At 41.6% G+C, this 20788-nt stretch overlaps 1 protein-coding gene across 1 annotated transcript in view; it reads left to right on the forward strand.

Moving 5' to 3' along the window:
- CAP2 (cyclase associated actin cytoskeleton regulatory protein 2) overlaps window positions 1–20788 on the forward strand; it is a 114701-nt gene that overhangs the window by 4246 nt on the left and 89667 nt on the right. The window contains exons 2-3 of the mRNA XM_044293417.1: window positions 15937–16069; window positions 17380–17480. Coding sequence (XP_044149352.1) covers window positions 15946–16069; window positions 17380–17480 — 225 coding nt within the window. The 5' untranslated portion in view covers window positions 15937–15945. The remainder of the gene's footprint in view (window positions 1–15936; window positions 16070–17379; window positions 17481–20788) is intronic.

Here is a 20788-nt window from a genome sequence, read left to right on the forward strand (position 1 = left end):
TCTCCTCATTAACTCCATTCCTCCAGAGAATCAGCTGAAGATCTTATCAACTGTATTCAAGATCATAACTAGGGATGAGCAGTACAGTATTAGAACAAAGTTTTATGCGAATCGACTTCGGATTTTTCATCCAAAGTCAATTCGCTCATCCCTTATCATAACCCCTGACAAGCAGATAGGAGGGTGGGGCAGCTCTTTAGCTCAGTGATGTGAAGTAACTTGTCCTGCTGTGTGATTAAGACAGATTTTGTGTGTACTAACAGGATGGCGGCCATTTTGCTTCCCCTGATTGCTCCCTAGACAACATGAGCAATTATAAATAATGAAAGGTATTTGGGAATATATTTATTATAAAGTAATATTTAAGTATTTTCATTTTCTTAATTCCTGGAGAACCCATTTAAGGGGGTTGTCCCACGAAAAACATTCTACAGTTTTCAAACCACCACCCAGTGGTTTTGTAGTTGCATGTAATTAAAAATTTAGCATAGCCACTGAGTTATTCAATAAAATTTATCTGCATAGCGTCACCTGCAGTTTTTTTTTTCTTATTTCTTTGTGCTGCTCACTGAGATGGCCGCACATGCTCAGTTTCATACTTCAACTGCCTCCTGAGCTGTGATAGGAAGACCATGGACACGCCCCCTGAGCTGCAGCAGAAAAGACACCCCCTTTCAGCTGTCAGCTTGCTATAAATCTAGCAGAGATTTGAATGTGGAGATCTCTGGATCCATGTGAGGTACAGGGATGGTTCTAGCTTTGCTAGAAAGAGACTCTCATGTACTATGATGTCTGATTTTCATTCTTTATATTAGTCATAGGATACCCCCTTTAAATATTATCCTTCTTCTCACACATAGTGGTCCATAGATCTGTGGAGCCCATACCACATAATTGGTAGGTCACTGGGAAAGAGCAAATACACAACACTATTTAGAGGAAACCTATTAAATCTTATGTGAATAGATCATGCTAGATGGCGTCCATATACACCCATGGGTCCAATGGTTGACAAAAGAGTGTCCATTTTGCATCTGTCCATTTTGCTGGTATACAAGACTATACTTTTTGACTTTTATCCTTATAGGAAAATCCAACATTCATTTACAGTAGTTAGTGGTACTGCAAAAACAAGTGTGATCTATGAGTAACATATGGGCAACTATGGCTCCCTTCGGGGCTTCCGTCACAGAAATTGTCAAAAATAGAGAAGAGAAAAGTCCTTCAAGCAGGACTTTTTCTCCGCTACCAAAAACTTCTCTCAAGCGGAAACGGATCTCATTATAGTCAATGGGATTTGTTAGGTTCTGCCCGTGTTATTTGCTGAATGCGGCACTTCCGTTATTTTTGTTCTTATGCTCCTATAAAAGTTTTGATGTGAAAGCAGCCTATATGACGTACAGTTACATACAGTATGTTGGAGATATTCACCAACGGTATGGTATATGTCAGGAGTATTTTCCAATGCATGTCTCAAACTTGATGTGAAAACTGCCTAAGGCCTCATGCACACGACCGTATGTATTTTGCGGTCGGAAAAAAACAGATCCGCAAAAAATACGGATGATGTTCGTGTGCATTCTGTATTTTGCGGAAGAGAACATCTGGCCCCTAATAGAACAGTATTATCCTTGTCCGTAATGCGGACAATAATAGGACATGTTCTATTTTTTGGCGGAACAGAAATACGGACATACGGAAACGTAATGCCATGGAGTAACTACCTTTTTTTGCGGACCCATTGAAATGAATGGTTCCGTATACGGTCCGCAAAAAAAGGAATGGACACGGAAAGAAAATACGTTTGTGTGCATGAGCCCTAAATGAGCAGAGAACAGCAAATGTAATATTAGCATGGTATTAGCCTCTGTTCACATCTTCAATATGGATTCCAGTTTTTGCTCCATCCTAGAAGCAGAACAATACAAATACCTGAATTGATGCATCTGGCACATAGTGGACACCAACAGCACGCAACAGATCCCATTGACTATGCCACAGAGGCTCGGTCTGCAAGGGGTCCCTTTAAGATGAGATAAGTGTTTTGTGACGCCAGTTGCAGTGAAGCAACAACGGGACAGAGTCCCATTAAGAAATTATGTTGGTACCCAGGTGTAGGAGTGGCCAAGTGGTATAGGGTGGCCTACAATGTCCCTTAATGTTTTGTGCACATGTCACGGTGCTCCTACCTGGATACGCTGGAACCCCAGGTGTTGGCTCTGAAGCAGACAAAGGGGGTAGTTGAATTGTGGGATGAAGAATAAATTTAGTCCAGACCTTGTGATGAAGTTGAAAAGCAGCTTTACTTTCAATAAATGTTTCTCCAAACGATTTACAGATTTTGTCTTGGTTTCCAGCAGGCTTTAGCATGCAACTCTGGCAGGCAAATTCCTCTCTTCTACATCGGTTACTCTCTGATACTGCTGTGCTGACAGGCTTAAATAGAGTCTCTGCTTCTGCAACGTCTCTCTGTAGTCTGACTCTAGCTTAATCCAGGTAACTTTTCCTCCTGGCTCCTGAGGCTCCAAGCTGTGGCCTTTATATCCAGCAGAGCTGCAGGTGCTCTAGCTGGCTCGTTTGCTTGTCTGGGGCATGTCTAGCAGGGATGTGCACCTGCTGCACACCCTTCCCCTAGCTGGGGTTAAGCTAGACTGACTAGAACTTCTGCCCCACCCTTCCCGCAGGAAGGGGGGAGAGCCCACTCCTTCACAGAGAGGGGGTTAGAATGGAATGGTTAGCTCCATTCTACATAATTACAGCTCTGCCATGTTTGCTGCCACCTGCTGGTGAACCAGGCATATTACATATGAACAGTTACATAACATTAGGTATCCTCTGCCGCAAGTGTGAAAGTACCCATTCGACGGAACAGAGAGGGAAGGGAGATGAGTGACTCAATTAGAGTATCACACATTACACTAATAAGTGCAATGCTCTTCTAGGGCATCTTCATCTAGGCCTATAAAGAGAACAATACAGTCCTACTGTTATTCTAATTCTACTAATCTACTATTGTACACACAGGTAACATCTTTCCCTCACATGCAGCAGTAAACGAAATAGTAGATTACCTTTCTGTATAGATGCTTTATCTCTCTGTGCGGGCTGCTACAGAAGCACAATATTTTGTATTTCATTTTCAGTGGTACAGTACTGCCAAAATGAAAAAGCCAAAAATTCTAAAGAAAAAAAATGACAAATTTTTATATTTTTCTGTAAATCCTGAGTTCAAAAAAATATCCTGCTCTGTGGGAAGACCATCAATATTAAAAAACTAAGAAGTAACACATGTTAGTATCTCCAGTTACACAGCGTATGATATTCTCTAATACTACTAAATGAGAATATTTAATTTTTGATATTCCTGTGTAAATTTCTATTTAAAGAGAACCTGTCGGCACCAAAAAAAAGCCCCTAAACTGTCCACAGTACCTTACAGCTGATGCCACCTGGTTTCCTACTTGAGATCTCGCGCATGCGCAGTATGATAATGTTCTCTGGTGTACTCATGCAAGATCACACAAAGGAATCACATGAATGAAACAAAAAAGCCCATCAATCAAACATGAAGGGTCAGGAATGGGCGCATCAAGCTTGACTTCAAGTGTGAAAGCCGCTGCCTCCTTGACTTTAGGATCCTCATTTGCATACAACGTAAAGCGGAATAAAAGTGGCGACTTAGAAACCAGATTCCATCAGTTGTAAGGTACTTCGGGCCATTTTGGTGCTGACAGGTTCCCTTTAAGCATGCAATGTGAAGATGCTTCTAATTATTTCAAGGTTTCCTTGTAAATACTGGAAGTAGAAGTGGAATATGGAGGCGTTGGATCGCGAAATAGGAAAAATTATAATTCTTACAAAGATGATGGTGTCATAGTACAAAATATAGGGATGTTTAATAGAAGAAAAGGAACACTGATGCTTCTACCACTTGTTTTGTCCATACAGTATGAAAACATCCATGAAATGAGAACGTTCTTCTAAGTATGAACAAAAGATTCAGAAACAGATTTTTATAGACGTGTGTGGGTGATCCTGCTCAGTCACCGAGACAATAATCCCTAACCATACACCGGGTGGCGCCTATAATTCTGTATTAATCATTTCTTTTATGGCATTTAAGAAAAATGGCGATTTCATCTGATTAGAAAGCTTCCTAAGATGTCCTGTGTTCTGCTCCATACGCTGCATAATGGGGCTTAGCTGTAGGTAACACATAATTATATGGGGCGCACTGCACTTCAGAAAAGATGATTACATCTAATGGTGTATAGGAATGAATGCTAAATGTGGAGTGCCATAATGCAGATCTCACCGGAAAAAAAATACTATGATTGACATGCAAATTACTACAGCAGCTCCCTGTGGCATAGATTCATGTACAACAGGAGAAGATGACAGTTTGGAGACAGAAGGATGCAGAGGAGGGATGCTAGCCGGCTGCTTGGCTTCTCTGGTGAAGCTAACGCATTTTGCAGAATTTAATTAACGCATATTAGCAGTAGTTAATGTTTTATCGGAACTTAAATTTTTTTTTGTCAGTAATAAAAATAGCTATAGAAATAAAAATAGACCAGTGCAATATATAAAGCTGTATGGTGTGTGCCCTCTACCTGATTAATGGTCCCTATTGCCTGCTGCAGCTATCCTCTGGCATACATCAGGTTTCAGCTGTTCTGCCTGTGACCTGTGCACACATTGGGATATTTATGACTCTCTTTTGGATGAACGCAGACACCTCTCCTGATGAGATTTCATCACACTATGCTAATTTAGAAGATTGGGCACTGTATATATTAGCAATGCTTTACAGCTCTTACTGATTTCAGTATATAGCGGTATGGACTTGCAGCAGACTCAGCAGCTGCCATGGGGCCCGGCAGCTGGGAATCCCTCACCACAGGTAGGGGATATGTAGTAATCACTGTGGAAGATGGAAGTTATTTACACAGGGGAGGCATTGAGAAATTGAAGGAAAAGACAAAGAGGACGAGTTAAAATCAAAATAACCATAAATTTTTCCCATCTCGAAACTCATTTGCTGGCAGGGTGATCAGGACTTAGTAGGGCCCCATTCAGACAAAGCACATAAATCTTTAGGCTTTGGAGACGACAACCCATGCTACGGACCTGCACCCCATAAAAAAGAAGAATCACCTGTCCACAGTCCTTCCACTGCCCAGTTCACAACCTCTTCTGGTCTCAGCAGGACCAGGAAGCTGCAGGGGCCTGTGACTCCTGTGACCAATCACTGGCCTCAGCAGTTACATTGTCTTGGACAATTGTGATTTAACATACAATACAATTTGACCACTGAGGTCTGTGATTGACTGCCCACGGGGACCAGAAGTGGCCAGGAGTGAAGCAGCAGCTGGACCGCAGACAGGTTAGTCTTCTTTTTTATGTTCAGGGGCAGTGGTCAATAGCATAGGGATTATTGGCTCCAAGGCTGGAAAAAACCCCTTCAAATAATTTTCTCTTTGCATCGCCTTGTTTTATGTGACGTGAATTGGACCTCATGCAGCAGAAAATTCTGCAAATAAAAACCTATTCCATGCATGAATTCCATAGATACATGTTCCATAAATGAATGGGGTTGTTTTAGGGGCATGCACATACAATTCTGTAAGGGCCTTTTAGGTGAATGGGATGGCTGTAGAGCGGAAATGTGATGTCTCGACCGTGGTTATGTGCACTCCTGAAGTCATTTACTGGCCTCAGCAGTGATGTGACTAATAAATAGGACTAGTGTTGGTATAATGATGTTTATTGTGGTTATTACAGTAACTAGATTACTGTTTGTATTTACATGGCAGCCTGCCTCTAGGTGATGTTGTAAAAGCGGCTGCCTGTCTCTAGGTGATGTTGTTAATAAAATTTAGTGTTAAAAAAATTACACAAATCTGCTTCTACACAGACAGTCATGATGAGATGCTGCTGCAGGCAGCGATGCTTGACACTACTATTCACCTGTGAGATACTTGGGCAGATAAATGAAAGCCAGGTCAAATGATACTTGTGAGGGTCACATGACAGATCACATGATGACACCATGTTTGGTCCTATCCAGCTCTCCTATGGATGCATTTTACAGGACTAAAATAGACTGTACCATTTTTTTCTTTAGGGAGAGGCTACTGTATGGATATAATAAAGGTCTACAAGCAAAATTTTAAATAGATGTCAACTAGAAAATTGTTCAACAACATCCTATTCTCTACATAAAATAAATAAATGTAATCATTAAAACCGGGATACCTCTTTAATCTTTAAAGTGTCTCTGTACTTTGAAAAAACTTTTGATATGTCATAGCGACATATAAAAGGTTTGGATCGTCAGGGGTCTGAGTGCTGAGACCCCCAGAACGCTAGAAGTATAAGAGAGAAGTGCTCACATTTCCCGATCACTCCATTCACTGCAGGACACAGACTCAATAGAAGTCTATGGGTCCACCTGGATTCCATCTCCTGCAATGAGGAGACAGAGAGCTATGTGAGCCCTTCTCTCTCCTCATCTAGAGATTGCTATGACATATCAAAAGTACAGTGCCACTTAAAGTTATACCAGGGGTGCACAACCTGCGGCCCTTGATACCATTCTGTGCGCCCCCAACCATCTGGTAACAGACATTTATGTCTATGTCTTCTGGCAACACACATGTATCTTTCATGTATTCTCCCATTAGATGAGAGTACTAGAAGTGTAACCAGACATTTATGGTATGCACTGGATGTTCAATATACCAAAATTACAGTATTTCAATTGGTAAACACCTTTAAGTTTTATTTTCGGCCCTTGGAATTGGTTCAGGGTGACAATGCGGCCCCCAACCAGAAAAGTTTGTGCACCCCTGAGTTATACCCTGCTTGGTTCACTCCTAAATAAATAAAAAAAAGACATACACACAGTTTCTCTTTTCATGCGTCTAAATGGCACAATATTACCTTAAAATCTCTTTCTAGAAGATTTCGTTATGTTTTCGAGTGATAAACCAACATGTATGAATTTTGGAAATGTAAAGTTCCAGTATGAAGTACATTTTGATACACATTATGGGGGTCATTTACTATTCTGAAATACACCTATATTAGGTATATTTCAGGCGCAGATGGCGGCACATAGGTTAGTCGTGTCGCTATCTGCGACTTCGCCCCGTTCACACCAGATCTGAAATTGTGGGCGTGGTGGGGAAGGGGATGGACTGGCAGGCCCATCTCATTCATCATTTTCTACAACTGGTTTAGATGTAGAAAATAGTCTAAATGTAAGACCGCTAGGAAGCTGTCTTACATTTAGAACTGGTGCTGGATACGCCAAAGTTATGTAGAGCGCCTCTTCATGACTTTGGAGGATCCTCCGCCAGCTAGGGGGCTTTATTATGACCGGCATCTAAAATGCCAGTCTTAATAAATGTGCCCCTATATATTTCAGCTGTTTTGTAACATACAGTATGGTTAATGCATATCCCAAAATAGTTAAATCAATAGATAATCAATATCACTATAAAAGTGAGACTCATCACTAATACATGGACTGCATACCACCAGGAATTACCGTAGCTTAAGATTATTTCTTTATTTTCAGAGTACAGTATAAAGGGTATTTAAAAACTAAAAAAGAGCTCTAAAATCAAAAGCACACGCCAAGCAGTCCAAGTAGAAGACAGGTGCCATCTGTGAATATCTGTCTCACTGGTATATTTTAGACTCAAGGCCTGTGCATTCCCGGCTTTGTAAACATGCCTGGCAGCATGGAAGGAATTGGGAAGAGATAGATGCTGGCTGTGGTACAGATCTGGACTACATCCCTACTGATAAATCAGCAGGTCTCATATTATACACTATACATTTATGTGTCTCTAAAAGATTCACTGAGTGTTATTTGTAGCAGCCACAAATATCTAGATGATCTATATTATTTCTCCAGTACTGTGCACTCGAATAATAATTTTTGATACATCATGTCAAATAAGCATGTGTGAATGCAACCCGAGCAGTCCAAAATAGCAAATAATAGCACCTTAACAGTGCCATCCACTATACACTGTACAAGTCAGAGTTATTCACACAGCCGTGTTTTGGTGGCCTGTGAACAAAAAAAAATAGGACATAATTTGTCAATTTTCACGGACTCACAGCCCCCATACAAAAGAAAGGGGACTATTTTTTACAGCCCTTTCTCAGAAAGGCATCAGTGAAAAAACAGCTGTTAAGAACGGACCATTTTGCCGTTTTTAACAGCTTCTGAATGTAACCTAATCTTGAACAATCCCCGTTATATGTCCTACACCATACCGCCATCTTTTGGAGGGAAATTTGCTATCCTACTCTACTATCAAAATAGGCTATCATTAGCTGATCAGCAGGGGTCGGACACCTCATAGAGTGTTAAGTGAATCAAAGTATCTGAAGTGGACTTAGATCCAAATTTCAGGAAAAATTCAGCTCGCCACAAAGCCGCATTTCCTCGCAAATAAGTTTTCACTGAAATGGCAGTAAAAAACAAAAAACAAAAATTATACTCACCATTTGCGCATGAAGAGGTTGCCACGGCTATCGTGATTGAAGATACTGTGCGAAATCTCACGCACAGTGACAAATAACGTCACCACAGCGGCCGGCGTGATGATGTCATTAAGTCACTGTATCTTCAATCAAGATGGCCGCAGCGGCCACTTTGTGATCAGATGGATACGTTTTGTTTTTTTACCGGATTAATCCCTAATAGGCCTTAATGTTAATTTCAGATGTTGCGATCAGCGATGAACGTGGCATCTGAGGGGTTCAATAATGGGGGGGCACCGCCATCACCATTACCCCTCCTTGCGCCCGCTACATACAAAGAAATGCACTTTGTCACAAAACTCGGCAAAGCAGCCAAATTGAATTTTCAGTAACTTCGCTCATCTCTAACCCCATACCCTCACCCACTGTTTGGGTGTAGCTCCAGTGCCTGAAGTCAGCACCGGAACTACACAATACCATCAACGTTGCAGTGGATTGAGCCCCTTACTACAGTGCTGTTTCCATAGAAGACAATTAGAGTAGCACTGTAGTAATGAGCTCCCTCCACTGCAAGACTGACAGTAGCTCCAGTTCCAACCTCCGGCGACAGAGCTACACCTAAACAGATTATCGGCTGTCACTTAGTAAAGGCTGGACAACCCCTCTAAAGGAGTTTTTCCTGAACCAGCAGGCCACACAAACTCACCTTAATTACACACCCCTGTAGAAGAAAGTTTGTAATATACTTATCATTTCGAAGATGAAAGGATCAGTCGCTCAGGATCCTGATCATGTGACTTTTCTCTTTTGAAAATTGGGCTTCTATTGATATCACATCCTTTACCAGGTTTCTGACCTGGGCTATGGATGGGACGTCACTTCCACAGCCCAGGAAGGGACTGGTACTGTGGACAGGGTGGAACTATTTCCTCTCCCTGGCACATGCACAAACTCTATAATCTATCTCATCTGCACATGCGGCAGGAGGACAAATAGTACTGGCCTTGTCCACATTATATGTCCTGTCCTGGGCTGAGAAAATGATGTCCCATCCATAGCCCAGCCCAGAAACCTGATAAAAGAGGCAATGCTGGCAGAAGCAGGACTTTCAGAGAAGGAGCATCAAGTGACCGGGTGATTCAACTTTGAGACTAAGTATATTACAAACTTTCTCCTGCAGGTGAGTTATGTCTAAGTAAGGTGGGTTTGAGGGGCCTGCAGGTTCCCAGAAAACCAGTTTAAAGAAATTGTCTAGTCTTATCCAAATTTAGGGGATTTTCTGACACATGCATGAGTTTGTCATGTATGCGGGGATTGGGCACAAATGACACAAATAAAATCACGACCTATCAAATATACCTACAGACTCATTCTACCACTGCTGAGTAATGGCATAATGCCCATGGACATATCATGTCAGCATCCAAGCATGGCACCGCACTATGGTAAAAACGTGGAATGAAAACGCTTGTAAATTTACTGATTAACCAATGTCTTTGGAAGGACGTCCAAGTTCTTTGTAATCCTCTTCAGCCTCTGTGCATTGTGTACATGTGGGCGGTTATGGTGCTTTTCTTGTCTTCTTGTTTTTATATGGAGAGACCGACATTCATTTCTTCAGACTGACTATTTGTGAATGATGCAATGAAGGAAGCAGGAGCTAGCTGGCACTTACAAAGACGGTTGATGGTATGGTTCATTGACACAGGGTGTTGCTACTTGGCAGAATGTATCAGAATTTCAGTTGTATCTATAGACAGAACATGAAGGACATTGAGAACAATCTAACGAAGCTAAGGAAGTAGCTGATAGCTTTCTCTGCTTTATCTCTGGGAACAAAGCATTCCTCTGATCCGAACATTTAGGCGTAAATAATAGATTTGTTTGCAATATGTCAAAAGGTAAAGGTAAATGTGACATTCTTAAAAATCAAGTTCATGCACCGCTAGCGTATGCTAATGTAGAAAAGGATAGTTATTGTGGTAAGATTTAAGAACTGTATTGAGAGGCCTTCCAGCTTACTGGTATGATTTAGGGGAACTTGCTGCTACTTTTAAATGTCCCACGAAAATTTTTTTTTTTTCACAATATAGAAAAGCCTGAGATTGCATACAAAAGTGCTATATGGCAGATGTAAAGGGTGTATTAGGCGGGCAGATTTTCTGTCCGAAGATCGCTAATGAGCCTCGTTCATTGGGCATTCCAGATCTTTCAGCATGCTAAAACATCAGGATTTGCCGGCAGCAGATCGTGTTGTCTAATTACGATCTGCTGCCTGCAAACCACTGTACAGCATGGGGATGAGCGATGGCAGTGATCGCTCCTCCCCTGTTGCTGAGTATATTGCTGCATCGGTCTCCTCAGTAAGGGAGCAGGAGATTGCTGGGACGGAACGCTTCCCTCCCGACAAACGTCTGCATGATCGGGGTGTCTAATACACCCTTAAGGCTTCATTTCATACAGAAGCATGCAGAGGTCTTTTTTCTGCCATACATATCTGAACTATGTTTTTTTTTTTACAATCAGTGGGATGCCATGTGTAAAGCAAATTGCTTATTACCTATGGCACCTGATGGAACCTGTACGGCAGCACACGGATACTGTTTGCTTCCGTACTATTCTTCAAACAGTTTTTGGACAGACTTTACCACTAAATGAAGCACAAAGGAAATGGGGTTTATGTAGTTGTGCCCACCAAAGTGGGCATTTCTGTGAATTTTTTGGCATACCTTTCAGGATTAGATTAAAATTTCCTGCAAATGTTTCAAATTTCAGTACTAGCAAAGCGAATTCTTGATTCTGTTGAACTTGTGCATTTCTACGGCTGTTTTGTGAGCACAATTTCACTTGCTAATTGAAGGGGTTTTCCGGGAGTTTAAAGGGGTTGTCCGGTCTTTTACTATTGATGATCTATCCTCAGGATAGGTCATCAATATCAGATCGGCAGGGGTTCCGACACCTGGGACCCCTGCTGATCAGCTGTATGAGGAGACAGCATGCGCAGTGCACACATGCCGTCTCCCTTCTATCTTCCTGTCAGCTTCTGTATGTCTATGGAACAGCAGCAGCAGACTGGAAGGGAGACAGAAGACTGCACGTGTGCACTGCGCGCGCTGTCTCCTCATGCAGCTGATCGGCGGGGGTGCCGGGTGTCAGACCCCCGCAGATCTGATATTGATGATCTATCCTGAGGATAGGTCATCAATAGTAAAAGCCCGGACAGCCTCTTTTACATTGATGGCCTGTCCACAGGATCGGTCATCAATATCTGATCGGTGGGGGTCCAACACCAGACACCCCCACTGATCAGCTGTTTAAAGAGGCCACAGCACTCTGGTGAGTGCCCTCCCCCTCACAGCATAGCAAGCACAGAGGTGTACATTGCATGGCAGCTGTGCTTGGTATGATAGCCCTGGTCCATTCACTTAAACTGGACTGAGCTGTGCTTTGGCCATGTGACTAATGAATGTGAGCCACTGGCCTAGGAAGAGGCCACAGTGCTCCAGTGCTCCAAGAGGGAATTGGACTGCTACAGATTAGATATTGATGATCTATGCTGAGTATATGAACCATAATAGATCGGCACAACGGTAAGTTTAGAGTGGCGGTGCGCGTATCCTAGGGCTGGAGTCCCGTGAAGATAGCAGTAAAGGAGGATCGGCACTCGCTGTTAGTAATAATATTACTCTGTTTGAGAAAGGCACATAGCGTGCTGAAACGCGTCACTAATATGTGGCAATAAACAGAGTAATATTATCCTCCTTTACTGCTATGCTGAGTATAGTCCATTAATATTAATCTAAATTCCCATTAAAGGGACAGTAAATGTAAAAAATACTTAAAAAAATGTAAAAAATGTAAAAAAGCCCTTGCCCCAGAAAAGTGGCTTTAAAAAGTTGCAAGCTGTATGTTTTTGACTTTTTAAATGTGACTTTTTGAAAGAAAAGTTGCAAGTGGCTCTTTTTACACCGCCCTCGCCACTTTTCCTAAAGGAGGCATGACAACATTAACAAGGGGCGGGAAAGTGGTGTGGCCAACAGCCAAGACAAAAGTATCTTGATTTACGCCAGTTTTCTGGGGCAAATGAAGACAGGACTGTACGGTAGCTCTGAGCTGGTGTAGATTTTTGTTTAGGAGCACAGCCTGCTGTAGGATGCTCCTAATTTATGATGAGGCGTTCATCGCAATTTTGTCTTCTGTTTACCCTCATCATTCATTTCTGGGTTTAATAGTCTTATGATTGTTTTTTAAAGGTGATTCAGCATATAGTCAGTAAATATACAAAAAAATTGAAACAAGGCGGCTCACCTCCAATCCGAATGGAATTAGGTGCTCACGTAAATGTTTACCCCAAAAACAAACGAAAAGTAAATATGTGAAAAAACGGGCACTCAAATCATAAGTTGTTGCATCGGAAAAAGTTTATATAAACATACCATTATACATTAAAATAACATTTAAAACTAGAAAAGGTACAATTTCTGGGGAAATTGTGTGACGTGTTCTTGCCTCCACCAGTAGCTTACAACTGGAGTGGGCGGAGTAACTGGGTGGAGTGGCTTGAGTAAGTGTTGTGTAGTTGGATTGGCTGGAGTAACTGTGGAAAGGTTGCACCTAAAAGTCGGGGTGGTTGCACCTATTTGATTGGCCGTTGTAGACTCCACCCACTTTTATAAATTTTGACCTTTGTCTCACACTGACCCACCCTGCCGAGTTTGGGTTTTGTAGCTTAAATACTGTGAGAATGACAGCTCTTTAAAAGGTTTCTTATTGAAGTCAATAGGGAAAATCTGATTGGTTGTTTGTGGCTCCGCCTACTTTTTAGCGTCCTCAAAATGAGATATACATTGGCACAGTCCTCCAGTGACCAACTGTGCCAAGTTTCAGAACCCTGCCATTAACAGTCTAAGAGCAGCGGCAGTTTGAATTTTTCCCATTTAAACAAATGGCTGAAATTTGATTGGCTGTTGTAGACCCCGCCCACTTTATAATTTTTTTTTACCCCAGTCACCCAATGACCTACGGTGCCAAGTTTGGGTATTCTGCATTTTTTAATTTTTCCATTGAAATCAATCAAAGAAATCTGATTGGTTGTTTTTGGCCCCGCCCACTTTTCAGAATTTTAATCCTAATCCTAAATTGTCCAACTGTACCAAGTTTGGGGATCCTGCCATTAACAGTCTAAGAGCAGCGGCAGTTTAAAATTTTCCCATTAAAACATATAGCTGAAATTTGATTGGCTGTTGTAGACTCCGCCCACTTTAAAACATTTGAATTCTAGTCACCTATTAACCGAATATATTAAGTTTAACAACCCTGCCATTAACAATGTTGAAATGGCAGCAATTTAAAATTTTCTCATTGAAGACAATAGGGAAAATCTGATTGGTTGTTTGTAGCTCCGCCCACTTTTTAATGTCCCCAAAATGTGACAGAAATTTTCAGGTTGACCCCATGACTAAGTGACCCAAGTTTGATGAGTTTCACTCCGAAGCTGTATGAGTGACAAACATTTGCATTTTTCCAATAAAACTCTATGGGAGAAAAAAAGAGGTTTTCGGGGGCCCGCCCTAGGGACCCGGAGGGAGGGATCGGTTAACAAAGCACAAGCAAGATCCTCGGGTATGTGCCGACCAAGAGTGCAAAGTTCGGTATTGATACTCCTAAATCTGTGGGAGGAGTAGCAATTTAAACGTCTCATTGTAGTCAATGGGGAGAATTTGATTGGTTCTGTGTGGCCCCGCCCACATTTTCGGGTCTCCGAAATGTTCTAACAAATTGCGCGTTGACCCCATGACTAAGTGACCCAAGTTTGGTGACTTTAGTTTAAAATCTGTGCAACTGGGAGCGATTTGAAAATTGTCCCTGTCAAAGTCAATGGGAAAAACGTGGATTTTGGGGGCCCTGCCCCTGACTCGGGTGGGTGCCGACCAAGTCTGCAAAGTTTGGAATTTGTACTCCTAAAAATGTGGGAGAAGTAGCAATTTGAAGGTCTCATTACAGTCAAAGGGGAGATTTTGATTGGTTCTGTGTGGCCCCGCCCACTTTTTGGGGTCCCCGAAATGTGCCCAAAATTTTTGGGTTGACTCCATGACTAAGTGACCCAAGTTTGGTGACTTTAGCGTCAAAGCCTGGCGAGTGGGAGCGATTTGAAAATGTACCCTGTCAAAGTCTGAGGGAAAAAAGGGGGCTTCCGGGGCCCGCCACGGGGGCCCTGGGGGTGGGATCGCTCCACAAAGTAATAGCAATCCGATCGGGAACAATCTGCACGTTTTGGTAAATTTTTGTCTATGTAGTGTAAAAACTGTGGGAGGAGTTAGGGTGGCAAATTTGGCTATAATAATAATATATATGTGAGATAACATTATGTGGTCTTGCTATGCAAGAACACTTAATAACATTAAAACAAATTTATGTAAAAACTAATTTTGATAAATTTTCGATCGATAGTCTAGTCGACTTTACTAGTATAAATCGATATAATGATCGACTCTTAGGGCTGATGTAATTTAGTCAATTTATGATGTTAAAATGTTCAAATGCTCAAAAAGAGTCGATCTTGAAACCATCGACTATTCATCAAATATCGATTATTTGGAAAAGGCCACAAAGAATACTGGAGAAGCAGCAAACCACAGGAGCTTTTAGCAATCTATTGCAGATAGTGTTCCCAGTGTTCAACAAGCAGAACCCTTTATATTTTCTTTATCAGCAGGTTCATAACCACATGGAAAAAGGTATATGAGCAGCCTCTTTGTTGTATCTTCACCACTAATGGGCCAAACGCTTAATCAGCGATGTTTCCTTTCTCCATTAGTTAAACATGGATATATGCTTCAGTCGAAGGGTTCTGCTTGTTGAACACTGGGAACACTATCTGCAATAGATTGCTAAAAGCTCCTGTGGTTTGCTGCTTCTCCAGTATTCTTTGTGGCCTTTTCCAAATAATCGATATTTGATGAATAGTCGATGGTTTCAAGATCGACTCTTTTTGAGCATTTGAACATTTTAACATCATAAATTGACTAAATTACATCAGCCCTAAGAGTCAATCATTATATCGATTTATACTAGTAAAGTCGACTAGACTATCGATCGAAAATTTATCGAAATTTGTTTTTACATAATTTTGTTTTAATGTTATTTTAAATGTTATTTTAATGTATAATGGTATGTTTATATAAACTTTTTCTGATGCAACAACTTATGATTTGAGAGCCCGTTTTTTCACATATTTACAGTAAATATACAATTTTCTCAGTCAGTGATGGAATAAAGTGATATTTAGTAGATACGGTCATGTAACTGCCAGAAAGAGAGGAATCAGATAGGTAGAACAGATCAGATCAAGTGATGCACTGGTCTGGCTTTAGTTTAACATCAGTATTGATTTTAATGCATTTGCTATATCCCTGTACATTTCTAAATCAGGTATTCAAGATGGCAGAGGTGCATGGATTAATGGACAGGTTGGAGAAAGCCGTGATTCGACTTGAAACAGTCTTGTCTACGTCTTGCTTTTCAAAGTCTACAGGGAATGATGTTGTGAATGGAATAAATGGAGGTAAGATATCTTTGACTTGTATGTAGCAAAAGCTTAATACAGAGCTTACATTTAGTTCCAAAAAATGCTATGTAGCATGATTGTAATGATTTTCCTGTGTGGTACCCCTTTCCAGACGATACCCTCAAATTAAATGACATCACTTCTGCTCTCAGTCAGCACAAAGTATGAAGGTGACAATGTTCATAGAGCTAGGGGTTTTGTTAGGTTAACAGTTTTTAGGGGGGAGTTAGATTGAGTAATACACAGCAGAAGAAAGTAGCTGACCCCATACATTTGGTAGTGGATTTGCAGTTCTGAGCAGGACAAGCACCTGTAGTACTAAAGGCAGGGCATTTAGAATGTGCTCTATCAGTCACTGAAGATTAACTCATTTATATGAGTTAATCCCATCATCTTCCTTCTCCCAAAAATTGCTTGCATCCTTAGGGTATGGCCACACGTGGCAGGCATGATAAGGCCTACATGCAACCAAGAACAGTGCAGTCATGGAGGCCACAGCAGCATCCTGTTAGCTCATTAGAAACAGATTGTTTATTCAGGGTTCATTGTTATTGGCCACGATAACCTGCAAAACTTTGTGGCCCTCAACAATTAAAGGTGCATTTACATGGTCCAAGAATCAGGCAGATTATCTGGAATGACCATTCCTGCGAAAGGTCATTGTCAACAATCTGGCCATATAAGTGTGCCGCTGATCAACCAATGAACGAGTGAAACGCTTGTTCATCGGGTGATCCTGTCGTTCAGGCAGACACCAGTGATCACGGCTTCTGGGCAGCAGATCATGTGGTCTAAATAGCGTTCTGCTGCCAAGAAACTATGATTCTGTATGAAGTCTCCTTCATGGAACGAGCAACCGACTGTCGGGGAGGAACGCTTCCTTCCCGACACTCAGTCAGACCGTGTAAATCCAGCTTAACTCTGAATAAATCTGAATAAATCTATTTCTGACAAGCTAATAGAATACAGCCGTGGCTTGCATGACCACGTGGTTCTCAGCCGCACAGCGACTACATCTCAGTTGGCTGCCCCATCTGGCCTTTCCCTTATGTATCATTCATAATGCCCATTTCTGTATACCAATGCACATGTGCAAGTCTTAATGGTGGATATGCTTTCCACCCTATTAAATGTCTGTAGTAGGATCTGCTGGCTCCTGTAGCTCCTCTCCCATCTCCATCCCTCAACTCCTTTACATAGACAGACAGATAGATAGGAAAGAGCGTAGGATATACTGTAGTGATTAGGTGTTACTAGTAGTGTGCATGCATTTTTTTCTCCGTTTTAAACCCTTGCGTACCCTGCAGGTTCTGCTCCATATGTGGAAGCATTTGATGCCTTGGTGACTGGGTCCTTGGAACAGTATCTCAAAAACAGCAAGATTCTTGGTGGGGATGTGGAAACTCATGTAAGTCTTATTTTTTTAATTGGATTAAACTATATTTAAACAAAAGTAAGATCAGTCTTTTTTTTACCGTTATTATAATTGTGTGGGCTTTTGTTCAGTCTCTGTATATTGTATGCCAATTAACAGTCATTAGCGGCTCGTAAAAGTGGCCAAATTTTTCTTCAGTCACTTCTATGGGACGTCTCTGTCTGTTCATGTCTACATAATACTACAGAGCCAACCCACAGAAGTGAAAGGGGGCACCATACTTGTAATTACACCTGCTCAACGGAGAGCAGGTAAACAGAGCAGAGATGGCAGCACTTGTCCTTCTCTTCAAACAGCTGATCGAGGGGAGCACCATGAGTCGGACCCCCGCTGATCTGATATTGATGACCTATGCTGAGGATAGGTCCTTTATAGTAAAAAGCAGACAACCCCTTTAACTGAAAACACTGGGGGAGATACATTAATAGTGTTGCAGGATGTCTGACTTTGAATCAGCAAAAATAATTGTACTGAATGACCTATGTGGCATAATATATTTGGAGCAACTCATTAGGTACATTTCTTATACCGCCTCATGGATACATCAATATTCTTTAACAACAAAAAAGTCACATGTCTTTTATGGTACATTTTATGACTCCTCTCAAAGGGTTTTCCCTAATTTGTGCTGTCCTGGGAGTAAAGGGTGTATTAGACTGGCAGTCATATAAAAGCTCGTTAGCGAAGATCTGCCAGTGTAATACTGCCGCCAATTACAAGATCATCAGACAAGCCCAATCTTTCAACAGGGGTTAAAAAATCATCGTTTGCGGGCGGCAGATTGTGGTGTCTAATCACGATCTGCTTCTGGCACACAATGATTTAGTATGAGCGACAAGTGATAGCATTAGTGATCGCTCCTCCTCACCATTCTCTGGAGGAGATGGCTGCATGTAATAGCAGCGGTCTCCTTCGCTAACGAGCAGGCGATTGCAGGGAAGGAACACTTCCTTCCCGACAATCGCCTGCATAACCTCCTGTCTAATACAGGCTTTAGGGCAGGCATCCTCAAACTGCGGCCCTCCAGCTGTTGCAAAACTACAACTCCCAGCATGCCCGAACAGCCTACAGGTATCAGCCTACAGCAGGTCGTTGTGGGAGTTGTAGTTCTACAACAGCTGGAGGGCCGCAGTTTGAGGATGCCTGCTTTAGGGAAACAGCATATCTTGCTCTGCTACATTGTTTGCCTATTTGCCATTCACTGCTATGGATGGATGGAAACATACAAAAAACAAACAGAAAAATGTACAATGTTATGTTCTAATCGTTTCATCCATAGTAACATGATGCTTATCAGATAAATACTCTAAGTCTACCAAAAATGTGCCCGTAAGTCACAAACACAGGCCTATGGCCAAATTTATCGAACCAAATCTACAAAAAAATCTATATACAGCATAAAAGTAAACAGCAATAAATCTGGTAAGCTGGCTACTCGCCCATTCCCATGACTCTGCCTCCCCTGGTCGGAGCTTACTGTGGTTATTCCCATCTTGGCCATGAAAGGCTGAGATTGGACAAACCCTTTAAATAAAAGTTATGTGCAAATGGTTTCCATATAGCCTCTGTAAATCAATCTCACATACAGTAAGTAGCATCACTGATCTTGGTGATCTGCTTGTACTTGATGGTTAGAAATACCAGCTATTCTACATATTGTTCTGACAGGGTGAGATTAGTGTGGATTTGTGGAAATTTACAGGACAGGACACGTGGTTGGGGTTTTTAAAACCATATCTGCATGTAAAGCAAAAAGTTCAAAGAATTTTTATTTTTATTTTTACTTTACAGTTTAGACAATTATGTATATGTTATATGTACATTATACAAAACTATTCTACATCCTCATATGATTTATCTTCTCAGTATCTTTCTCTAATTATTAAACCTTTTCACTAACCTAATGCAATGCCCCAACACCATACATAGAATCATAGAACACTGATGGCAGAAGAAGACCCCCTGGCCAATCTAGTCTGCCCCTTATATTATTTCTTATCAGTCTTAGCTTAGATGTGTTGATCCCAGAATGTTTGAATTCCCTTACTGTAGATTTCCCAAGCACATCTGATGAGTTTTTTTTCCAAGCCTCAACTACTTAATATTTCCTGACATTGGTTCTGATTTTCCCCCACTTAAATTTTTTTTATTCAAACACTTCCCTCCTGAATCTTATGTATACTTTTACCATATTTAAAGGTTCTGTTCAGGTCTTTCTTTCCCTTTCTTATCTCAATGTTATACAGATTAATGGTGCAATCACAAAACTATATCTTTTTTGCAGTCCACAATTGGCGGATTCGCAAAATATGGATGCTGTCCATGTCCATCCACACTTTTTGCGGGCCCCATAAAAAAAATGCCTATTTTTGTCCGCAAAACGGACAAGAATAGGACAGGTTCTATAATTTGCGGCTGAGGACAGCACGCGGATGACATCCATGTTCTGTCTGCTTTTTTTTGTGGCCCCTATAGAAATTAATGGGTCTGCGTGCGATCCACAAAAGATGTACTTTGCACTTGCGCTTGCGCCAGAATATATTATTTCTTCTTCAAAAGTTCATAAATCTGGCACAACCTCATAAAGACACTTAAAACTGATACCAAAACCACCTCTAATGATAAATCCTCCCCTTAAGTACTTCAAGTCCCCCCTGATATGTTTTATACACAGACCCTCCACCATTTTTTTTGTACTCTGCCTTTGCACCCATTCCATTTTATCTATATCTTTTTGTAGGTGGTGTTCCCAGAACTGGACACTGTATTCCAGATGTGGTCTCACTAGTGCTCTATACAGCAGGATCACAATCTCTCTCTTCCTACTGTTTATACCCAGGGGCTGACTGGCCATGGACCCTATAGGTGAATTTCCCAGTTGGCCTGAAGAGCCGCCCAAGCACTCCTCATGGCCGCTGGCCAGGTACATAACAATCTGATGCTCTCAGCATTAATAATGCTAGGAGTATCAGGTGCTTATGCCCTCCTTAATTCAACTATATCCCTGCTGCACTACAGTATTGCTGGCCCTACCTACTTCTGTTGTCCCTGACTACTTGTGGCTTGTGTTGGCAGTGCCTACTTGTATTGCCCTGCCTTCTGTCAACTTGGATTCGCCTACAAAATAGGGCCAATTTTTTTTTTCCCAGGGCCACTTTAAGTTCCCAGTCCGCCCCTGGTTATACCTCTAGCTATATATAGAAAAGCATTCTACTTGCTTCCCTGGCCAGCTGCCCACACTGTGCACTTATTTTGTAGCTAGACACTTCTCTTCTTAAAGG

The sequence above is a fragment of the Bufo gargarizans genome, chromosome 5 (genome assembly GCF_014858855.1).
Source record: "Bufo gargarizans isolate SCDJY-AF-19 chromosome 5, ASM1485885v1, whole genome shotgun sequence".
Lineage (NCBI taxonomy): Eukaryota > Metazoa > Chordata > Amphibia > Anura > Bufonidae > Bufo > Bufo gargarizans.